We start from the raw sequence: 11,594 nt of genomic DNA, 5'->3' as shown, positions 1-11,594 counted from the left end.
GCAGGAATGGGGCTTCTAGGGTGCTGAGAATGTTCTATTTCTTGATTTGGGTGTTGGTTATACAAGTGTGTTCATTTATAAGCTGTACACTTTTCTCCATGTATGTTAAAACTTTAAAAAAAACCTTTTAGGGACTTCCCTGGTGGCGCAGTGGTGAAGAATGCACCTGCCAATGCAGAGGACATGGGTTCGATCCCTGGTCCAGGAAGATCCCACATGTCACGGAGCAACTAAGCCTGTGTGCCACAACTACTGAGCCCACACGCCACAACTACGGAAGCCTGCGGGCCCTAGAGCCCGTGTGCCGCAACTACTGAGCCCACGCACTCTAGGGCCTGTGTGCCACAACTACTGAGCCTGCATGCTGCAACTACTGAAGCCTGGGTGCCTAGGGCCCGTGCTCCACAACAAGAGACGCCACTGCAATGAGAAGCCCATGCACCACAACGAAGAGTAGCCCCGCCTCGCTACAACTAGTGAAAGCCCATGCGCAGCAACAAAGACCCAACGCAGCCAAAAAAAAAAACACAAAAAATACAAAAAAAACACTTTTAAATAATAACCTTTAAGGTTTAAATAAATAAACCTTTTAAAAAGGAAAATAAGTTGTGTTATATTAAAATGGAAACTATTCAAAAGCGCCTGATGAGCAAATTGGCAAAAACTGTATTTTTTATTATGTGCTGTCAAAATACACACTAATCCGCATGTATTGCTATTTATTTCATATTTTTAATTAATAAACTCTAAAAGTAATTTGAAAAAAAAATGATTATAAACTTGGTTATGTGTTTGAAATGCTGACAATCACAATAGCTATGTTTCCTTTCAACAAAATACAAACACATAGTATCATATTGTAAACAGAGAAATAAAATCTAAACAGGGAAGCACTAAGCCTCAGGTTTATATTATGTCTCTTACAGAATTCTGTATGATTTAAGAAATACTATAAAAATAAACAACGAAAAATGTGAATGATATGAAGAAAGAAAGGAGGAAAAGCATAAAACACATACACCCTAAACCATCTTCTTGGAATAACACATCTCTGATTAGTTTTTTCAAATATTTTAAACCAAATTAGGAATAAATAACAATTACAGCAAGGACAGTATAAAAAGATATTGCTAAAAGAGTAGTTATTATTATCTTACATTTTTGGTTCTCAGGGAATTCTTCACTAGTAGGAGACAAAAAAATCCATTCTCTCACTGTGCTTTATAATAGAGAAATTTCATTTTTAGCATTGTAAAGAAGAAACAAAAACCAATACCCACCATTCACTCAGAATGTAGAATAAACTAAATCCTTATATTCTACAGAATACCATGGTACTCTTATTAAAAGAGAAAATTTTTGCACAAAATTAGTGTCACACACTTCTTACCTTTTAAAAACCTGGTCAAAATTGAGAGCTTTGTATTAAAAATCTTTGCTGAAGAGTTCCATCCATCTCCTCCTTTTCAAAGATCTATAGGTACTGACTCCTACCCCTCTCACCATGACTTCTTCCCACATAGGTGTAATGAAATTTCCAAGTCTGAAACTGGAGTCCCGATGTAAAATCATACCCTTCTGCTGTGCTCATCCCCATACCAAAAATGATGAATGGCTTATTAGACAATATTGAGGGAGGAAGTGACTCATATCAAATGCTACAAGCTTCTCCCCCAGAAGGGTTTCTGAATCTGCATGTGTAATCCAGTAGAGCTGCTTTTGACATTTCAAGTTTTAAGGCAGAATGAGTGTTGCTCTGGAGTGGGGAACCTTTAGCACACAAATGCCAAATATGTACTTAGGTGAAACTCTAAAACATATGGTACTGAGTTACTTTCTCATACATTCTCCACAGTAACCACCTGACTATCTATTTGTAAGAATGCCCAGAAGGGGCTTCCCTGGTGGCGCAGTGGTTGAGAATCTGCCTGCCAATGCAGACGACACAGGTTCGAGCCCTGGTCTGGGAAGATCCCACATGCCATGGAGCAACTGGGCCCGTGAGCCACAATTACTGAGCCTGCGTGTCTGGAGCCTGTGCTCCGCAACAACAGAGGCCGCGATAGTGAGAGGCCTGCGCACCGTGATGAAGAGTGACCCCCACTTGCCACAACTAGAGAAAGCCCATGCACAGAAATGAAGACCCAACACAGCCATAAATAAATAAATACATTAAAAAAAAAAAAAAAAGAATGCCCAAAAGAAGAGATTTTTAAAAGGCCAGTTAAAATTATTTCTATTGAATATTACATTAACAAGAATATGTTATTTTAAAAACTGTTTATCCTTACCCAGTGGAGGCCGAAGTAAGTCCCCCTCCTTTTCACATGTCCCAACAGGCTGTATGTCCGGAGAATCAACAAGCCGCCAAAAATCATTTCTGTTGTCACTACCATCCAGTCTTAAACGTAGCCTGGCACCAGTAATTCCAACGACTGTGGCGATACATATTGAAATCATATTGCGAGGGTCATGGGCTTCCAATTTCATACCAACTTTGAAGTCATTAGCTGGTGGAATCTGGGACTATATATGTACACACATATAAATAAAATTTTGTTAAAACGCATCAACTATAAGAAAATCAAATGGTCAGTTTGATTTTTAAGTACGTTTTAAGTAACAGTCACAGCAGTTGGTGAACAAAGTAAGAGCTATTAAGGGTTAAGAAAAAGATCTCCAAACTCTCTCCTTGGCTTGACATGCAGCCTGACTTGGCTGCCCACTGCTGGTCTTACTAATCTGCCCACTTCCAGGTAACCCAAATACAGCCTCAAAAATGCATCCTGAGTGGCTTTCTAAAATAAGAATATGATTAGGCCATTCCCCTTAAAATAAGCCGAACAGCAGCTCACCACTGCCTAACATAAAGTCCAAATCCTCAGTACAGGTTAAAAGCCACTGCACCTTAATCTCATTCCCATACTATCACTTCTACCCACTTTGTGCTTCAGCCACCCCATACCATCCCTTAACACTCAGGTTCTTTTACACCCACGTGCCTTTGCTTTGGATGTTCTCTCTGCCTGGAATATCCCTCCCCTCATCCCAATCACCTCAGATAGCCACCTCTTCTGTAAGCCCTCCCAGAATAGTTATCACACTTTTCATAATTAATTATTTACATGTCTGTCTTTCTCTCCAGATCTGACATAAAGTAAATTCTTAATGAATGGATGCAAAGAGACCATCTGGTTCTTAAGCAGCACTACCACAATCCCACTATCTCCTCACACTACTAGAACCTAACAATCACACAGGCACCCTTCAACAAGTTAAGAGTTTACATCAATATATACAACATGACATCTACAGAATTTTGGCATACCTGTCTGAAACACTCTGAAGGAGCACTTAAAGATCCAGTCTCTTTCAAGTAATTTTCCCAGTTAAAATCATCTGGAAAAAAACACGCAAAAATAGTTTTGTTGTTTCCTTTTTTTGGCCAGGCCATGCAGCTTGTGGGATCTTAGTTCCCCAACCAGGAATCAAACCTGGGCCCACGGCAGTGAACGTGCCGAGTCTTAACCACTGAACCAGCAGGGAATTCCCATTAATACATATAATATGTATACTAACTTTCAGGAATAAAATGGGTTTTAGTTCCATATCTCTTCAAAGAAATACTTCTTAAAGAACAGATTCAAATTTCCTGATCTACATTTGACTACCAGCATGGAAATAAAAAATAAGACAACTTCCTAATAACAGCTCTGATATAAATTACAATCCAGATCATCTTGATGAAATGAAGACTGCAGCACAGTGATTCTGAAAATGTGAACTCTAGAAATAACTAAAGGACTTTTTATAGAGTAATAGCAAATTCTACTCATATGTCTCAAATATAAATTTACTCAAGACGTGTTTTTACCATTTCATCCCATTACTGTGAAGGCATTTCTTTGTTTTTCACAGGGATCTAAAGGTGTTTAGATGTGTGGTATAGCAGAAATAAAGCAATACTTTATGGAAAGAAAAACTCTGAGAACCAGCATTGTTTCTCAATTGACTATTAGATCCCCATCCAGGGTGTTAAGAATATGGTAGCAGAACAAAGCAGAAACCAGTCATCAGTGCAATGACTGATATGCACTGTTGTAATTACCTATATTTTTTACAAACTCTTGCTGACCTTTCTCTCACTCAGTCTTCATGATATATTATAATGCTAGAATAGAAGGTCAGAAAGCAGTATACTTTGCCTGGACACTTCAATTCACTGTGCCAGTCACACTGCCAAGACACTGAAAGACTTGACAGCAGTATTAAAGGTACTATTAATTCATACTAAGTTTAATTCTCATCAACCATGAGGTTTTTTCTATACTCTTGTCTCATTTCCTCACTATAAAAATATTGGGTTCGACAGTTCCCTCCCTAGGGGAATCTGTGTTACTAGCCTCTTATATATCCTTCAAAGGATGTAACAGTTCCACTTACACACTGCTAATAAATGTTTAACAGCCAACTTTCCAGAAAATACAAACAAACAAAAAGCCTGACTGGTAGTGTTTGCAGATTTCTGTGGTGTAAATACTACCACCATGGCTGATTGATTGCAAGGTGCCAAGGTAAAGTCACCAACCACAAAGCTGGGAAGAAATGTGTACCACTGGCTCTCCCAAGCTGATGTGAGCCAGCTTCAGAATACCACTGTTACCTGAAAGTATGCATTTATATGTGTATGTACACATATTATATATGGTATTAAGCATGTCATATGTAACACTGTATACCCTTTTAGAGATTTTTCCACTAAAAAAAAAATACTGGGTTTAATTCTTCTTCCAGATAATGTAAAGCAAGCACTACCACAGTGCTGAAAGGTATGCAGCAGAATGTCAAGAACACAGGCTCTGGAGCTGAACCTGCCGCCTTTCAGTCGGACTCTGCCTCTTACTAGCTATGTGACCCTGAGCAAGTCATTTCACTTTCTCAGCCTCAGTTCCTTCATCTATAAAATGAGGAAAGTAATACATATGGTATAAGGTATTTTGAGAACTAAGTGAAGTAGTACACATGCAAGTAACTCAATAAATGGTTTATGTTATTATTCTAAAACTAAATGTCATAGTTGTGCCTAAACTTAAGAATACTGGATAGCTTTATTAAAAGTGAAAACTGAGATCTGTGGTTCCAAAATTTAACTGACCAGGTTATTTCAGTGACCTCCTAAGCACTAACCTGACAATCAAGAGACCCAAGGTTCTAACTGAAGCTCTACCACCATATGACCTTGGAGAGCATTACAAAAGAAGAACAAAACAAAACATGAATGGGGGAAAAAATCTGACTAGGATGTCATTAAGGAGCCAGGAAGAAAGGAGTATCAGTTGAAAATAATGACTGAGAAATCAAAACCATTTCACAATTATACCTCAAAGAACTTAATTAAGACTCTTCCACAGGGCTTCCCTGGTGGCGCAGTGCTTGAGAGTCCGCCTGCCGATGCAGGAGACGCGGGTTCGTGCCCCGTTTCGGGAAGATCCCACATGCCGCGGAGCAGCTGGGCCCGTGAGCCATGGCCGCTGAGCCTGCGCGTCCGGAGCCTGTGCTCCGCAAATGGGAGAGGCCACAACAGTGAGAGGCCCGCATAACGCAAGAAAAAAAAAAAAAAAAAAAAAAAAAAAGACTCTTCCACAAACCAGTTACATTTGTAAAATTTTTCAGTGACATTGGAAAATACTTTATCCAACACAATTTTTAAAATATTCTATTACCATTTGTGTCTTAATGGGCTATAATTTGAACTAGCAAATCCTTTATACCAGTGCTCCATTATACAATTATTTTCTATTGCACTGCTAGTTAATTTAACCTTTGGAGCCTTAATTTTTTTCTTTATTCATAAGGCAAAAATTTTTAGTCCACAGAACCGTTCAGCTTGGTTGCCCATATGATGAGAGCCTGCCAATAACATGGGAGAAACACACATAGCAAAAGGCTTTACTAATTTAGATTTGATACATCTACAACATCACAGCTGGACTTGCTGACCAGGAGCCAAAACAGTCAAAGTCACAGAGAAGCATGAAGTTCCTGTCTGCCTCTGCATCTTATCCTCACTGACAGATCTGGGGGGGCGGGCGGGGGGGCGGGGATTACCCTCTCTCAGAAACGAGCCCTGGGAACTGATAGGCCTGTTCATGAGACAGATGTACATACATAACTTTGTGATCTGACTGTTACCTGCAAATGTTTATGGTCCTTCTTGTTTGATTTGTACTCTATTCTAGTCCATACATTAACCCAAACACCTTTCAGCAAACTGAAAATAATCTATGAGGCCCCCCAGTCTTCTCCAGAGTAAATCAGAACCATAATGTCTTCTACCAGTGCCGGGTTTGGGTTCAGAGGCTATGTAAAGAAAATGGGCAAAATATCTAGAGCTTGAAGCTTCTCAGCTGAATGATCAGCACCCAATACCTCATAGCATTTATCACAACTGTAACTGGGCATTTGTGTAATGTCTACTTAAGCTCAAAGACAGCAAGAATCATGTCTGTCTTATTCATCAATGGATTCCCACAGAAGGTCACCAGTATGTGTCAGGCACTGTACTAGGTACTGCAGATGCAGCAGTTAATAAAACAGACAAAAATCCTGGCTCTCCTGGAGCTTACCTTCCAGCAGTCACTCACTGATTTCCAAAATGAGATGTCAGAGTGAGAGCCCTGAGAAATATCTGCAGATGTCTGTCAATTTGATTAAGTAATATCATTTTTAATCAGAATTTCTCAGAGTTTGAGAATTTTGAAAAGTTACTAGTTTCAACCTTTAAGAATATATTTTTTCCAATTTATTTTCATGAAATTTCCAGAATAGGAAAATCTATAGAGACAGAAAATAGATAAGTAGTTGCCTAGGGAGAGGCACTGGGAGGAAATGGGGAGTGGCTGTTAATTGGGTACAGGATTTCTTTTTAGGGTGATGAAAATGTTCTAAAATTGATTATGGTGATGGTTACACAACTCTGGGAATGTACTACTGAGAAGGACTGAATTGTATATTTGAAATGGGTGGATTGTATGATATACGAATTATATCTCAATAAAACTGTTATATTAAAAAAATGGAAAGAAATTTGTAGGGATAAGGAAGAACATTCTAACCTAATGGCCTCCATTTCCTTTGGAGGGTTTTGGGGGTTGGAAGGAAGACCTGAGGAACAAAGTAAGGCCAATGAGAAAGAGAGCTAAGGAAACACTGAGGACACAGCTACAGTGAGAAAGAATGACTCCATGGGGATTACCTCTATAGGCAATCTTCCTGTAGGAATAGAAAGTCATGGGTGAACTACTTACTCCAAGAGTAGGGCTGGCAGGGCAGGTACAACAGAAAGACAAGGGGCAAGAGGTTTGCCTGGAAATCTCTGGTAAACACAGTAAGTTTGCTGTAGTATTTTTTTAATTCAGCCTTTTGTCTATGTATGACTTATTTTCTCATTTTCCTTAAGAGCTGGTGCAATGGGTCAGATTCTATCTCCTGAGTCTCTGATGTAGTGCTATATACATGCTGTTCACAATAAAAAAACTTAAAACATGAATTAATAACTCAGACTTCATAAATAAAGTTAACATTTACTGAACATTTACTATAAGCCTAGGCACTATATTAGGTGCTTTACACTCATTTTCTTTAATTCTAATAGTTCCACGAGATAAGTAGTATTATCCCTGTGCTACACAGGAGAAAAAGGAGACTAAGAATGTTGAGTAATTTGCCCAAGGTCACAAGGCCAGTAAAGAATGAGGCCAAGATTCTACAACAGGTCTGTCAGACCCCCTCAATGCCTAAACTTTAATCCACTGGACTGTCTTTTGACCATCAAAAAAGGACTTTCACATTGACTCTAGTGTTAGAAGAGTTTTTATTAATAATCAAATTATTTTAAATTGGTAATTCATGGTAATTAATAACTATATATCTTTAATTTGGCAACATTTGCACTGAAATACAGGTTATCTTTTAACTTAATCCCTCTCTACGTGAAACCAAAGTAAAATTTCCAAAATTAAACACTATCTTTTTGACCTTTCCAATTGCTTAGATTTTATATTTGCAGGAGCTTACTATACAGAGATTATACCAAAAGCAATAAGAGAAGAGTTTATATCAACACTGAGTGAGGAAGAAAAATATGTTGTACTGAACTAATTTAAAACCTACCATCTTGCACAGAAGATGTGCCTGACTGAGGAGCTTTCTCTTGATTCTCCTTCTTTGCATCCATTGACTCTTAAAAAAAAAGAAAGAAAATAGTGAGAAATAACAGAAGGCCAGAGCAACAGTTTGAAAGAGTACTTATAAAAACCATAAACTATATTTTCTAATAGAAGCCAGTTTTAACTTTATAATTAATATCCTCATTTTCTGCATAGGACTTCACTTTCCAATATATAATGCACCTTTTTAAAATTTTATTTATTTATTTATCTATCTATTTATTTTTATTTTTGGCTGAGTTGGGTCTTTTGTTGCTGCGCGCAGGCTTCTCTCCAGTTGCGGCGAGCGGCGGCCACTCCTCGTTGCAGTGCGTGGGCCTCAGTAGTTGTGGCACGTGGGCTCAGCAGTTGTGGCACACGGGCTTTGCCGCTCCGCGGCATGTGGGATCTTCCCTGAGCTGGGCTCGAACCCGTGTCCCCTGCGTTGGCAGGCGGACTCCCAACCACTGCGCCACCAGGGAAGCCCATAATGTACCTTATAATTTGCTTATTTGTTTATTGTATGTCTCAATTCACTCAAATGTAAGCTCCAAAAGATCAGGAATTTTTAAATTTTATTTTGTCTCCTTTGTTCACTGCTGTATCCTCAGTGCCTAGAAAAGGACCTGGCATACAGAACACCCTTGAGCATTTGTTAAATGAATGAACGAACAAACCAAAATGAGCTGAGCTGATCCTTACAATGTTCAGATTAATGTGCCTCAGAAATAAAGCGCATGCTTTTGAGAATTTAAAACAAAAGGGGGGCTTCCCTGGTGGCGCAGTGGTTGAGAGTCTGCCTGCCGATGCAGGGGACACAGGTTCGTGCCCCGGTCTGGGAGGATCCCACATGCCGTGGAGCGGCTGGGCCCGTGAGCCATGGCCGCTGAGCCTGCGCGTCCGGAGCCTGTGCTCTGCAACAGGAGAGGCCACAACAGTGAGAGGCCCGCGTACCGCAAAAAATAAATAAATTAATTAAAATTTAAATTTAAAAAAAAAAGGGAAGCTAAAATACAATGTAATTCAATGGACTAGGCAAAGTTTTTCTCTGTGCTAGGCTGAGGAACTCAAACAGTACTGGACCTTGGGACTTCAACAAGTCTAAGATGTATTTCATCCACATTTATTACAGTATATATTTCTTAAATGACTCATTTAAAAATTAATCATAATACGATTATTATGCTGAAAAATTAACCAAAATTCTTTAATATTATCAAATAAGTAGTCAGTATTCTCATTTTCCCCATTGTCCTAAATATTTTAAATGTGTCTGTTTCAATCAGGACCCAAATAAAGTCCATACAGAGCAATGGCAGATACATTTCTTAAATTTCTTCTGATCTATAGACTCCTCCTCCTCCTCCTTCTTTTTCCCCCTTCCCCTAGCAATTTTTTTGCCGATGATACCAGTTCAGATTTTTCCAGTCTGGAGTTTGCTGACTACTTCCTCGTGATGCTGGGTTCTTCTGGTCCTTATATTTTCTCTAAATTCGTATTGCTATTTCGAGCCAGAAGAGCTTAACCAGATTCAAGTTTGGCTTTTCTGGGAGGAGGAGAGAAGATGACTTCATAGGTACTTCTCACAGGGGGTTCCTAATATACCTAGTTCTCTCTCTTTTTGTGATATGAGCTGCCATGGATGATTATTGCCTAGATCCATTAGTTCATTAGTGGCTGCAAAATGGAGGTATTCTAATTATCGTCCTGTCTTTATTAGCCAGAAAACTTCTATAGAGAGAAACCTCCCCTCTTCAACCATTCAGTTACCTAGAGGTAGAGCTCACAAAGGGAAGTCACAATCAACACTTTGTTCTTTTCCTTTATTTTCTAGTTTTCAAGATAATGAATTGTATCTGTGGGACTTCCCTAGCGGTCCAGTGGTTAAGACTCTGTGCTTCCAATATAGGGTGCATGGATTCGATCCTGGTTGGCGAACTAAGATCCCACATGCCGTGCAGCCAAAAAATTTTTTAAATTAAAAAAAAAAAAAAGAGTCGTATCCCTACCATTCTCCACAGATGACAAATAAATTTTGTTTTGTTTTTTGGTATCATTATGAACTAACGAATTTAACCACACTTCATGTGTTTCCATCTATTGCTGTTTTACCCTTACTGATGCTTGAATTGTCAAGTGACAAGCTTCTTAAAAAAGAATCTATGAATGATGCCAGGTGTACCATTTAAGGTAACATCTACTTTCTGGTTATGACTGAGTGACTCTTCAAGATACGTGAACACTCGAGAGGGATGTGTGGGCTGCTCTCTATTTAAATAATTTGGCTAGTATGAAGACAGTACACATTTATATTTACTAAATAGTTCTACAGTAAGATTTTCTAATAGGAAAGAAAGTGAAATTATAAAGGCCTGGTTCCTGCTCTAGGGAAGCTAAGAATCTAGGTACAGAGACTATACTAAACTAATACACTTGACAAAAATGGAAATAGCAGAGCACAACATTCAGCATGCAGCCAGAGAAAAAGCCATGAGAGACAGAAGACTTAAACTGGGTCTTGAAGGAAGAACAGGATTTAGAACAACAAAGGTATAAAGAATGTATTAACGGGAAAGAAAATACAACTCAAAACAGAGAGTGCAAATGAGCGTGGCATATTCATGGGACAGTGAGCAAACTTCTCACTAGAGCAGGACAGGATGAAGCATTTTTTAAATCACCCATAATAGAGTAGGAAAATCAGGACTGTGATCTTGGCTGTCACAGATTGTTATATGACCTGTTCACTTAAACTCCCTCAGTGTCAGCTTTCTCATTTATAAAACTAAGAAGGGAAGACAAGATTACCTTTAATAGCTATTCAGTTCTAAAATTCCAATTCTAAGCACCTAACGTCTTCTATAACTTTACTTTTAAAAAGGCTTTTTTTCCCCCAAACATTCAATCTACCAAAAGATACTCATTCCCAATGAATAAATGAAAATATTTATCATCTTTAGACAAGTAAATCTTACCTTCATTCACTGTTCGCCCCATGGTATCCCACTCTGATGTTCTTTCCTACAAGGTGAAAAATCAATTACTACCTCCTTTTAATGTAATACATTTCTGAATGGTGGTATTATTACAAATCAGCTATAATGGGACTACATCAAACTAAAAAGCTTTTGCACAGTGAAGGAAACTATCAACAAAATGAAAAAGCGACCTACTGAATGGTGAAAGATATTTGCAAATAATATATCCAATAAGGGGTTGATATCCAACATATACAAATATCTCATACAACTCAACATCAAAAAAACAAACAACCCGATTAAAAAATGGGCAGAGGATGTGAACAGACACTTTTCCAAAGAAGATATACAAATGGCCAATAGGCACATGAAAAGATGTTCAACAACACTAGTCATCAGGGAAATGCAA

At 38.6% G+C, this 11,594-nt stretch overlaps 1 protein-coding gene across 1 annotated transcript in view; it reads right to left on the bottom strand.

The window, feature by feature from the left end:
• SCML2 (Scm polycomb group protein like 2) overlaps positions 1 to 11,204 on the bottom strand; it is an 81,511-nt gene extending 70,307 nt beyond the window's left edge. Inside the window, exons 1-4 of the mRNA XM_007467403.1 lie at positions 11,183 to 11,204; positions 8,173 to 8,241; positions 3,329 to 3,399; positions 2,292 to 2,526 (exon numbers count right to left, since the gene is read on the bottom strand). Coding sequence (XP_007467465.1) covers positions 2,292 to 2,526; positions 3,329 to 3,399; positions 8,173 to 8,241; positions 11,183 to 11,204 — 397 coding nt within the window. The remainder of the gene's footprint in view (positions 1 to 2,291; positions 2,527 to 3,328; positions 3,400 to 8,172; positions 8,242 to 11,182) is intronic.
• Positions 11,205 to 11,594: the final 390 nt, after the last annotated feature.

This window comes from Lipotes vexillifer, unplaced genomic scaffold (genome assembly GCF_000442215.2).
Source record: "Lipotes vexillifer unplaced genomic scaffold, Lipotes_vexillifer_v1.1 scaffold318, whole genome shotgun sequence".
NCBI lineage: Eukaryota > Metazoa > Chordata > Mammalia > Artiodactyla > Lipotidae > Lipotes > Lipotes vexillifer.
This window is presented reverse-complemented; position numbering and strand designations above follow the sequence as displayed.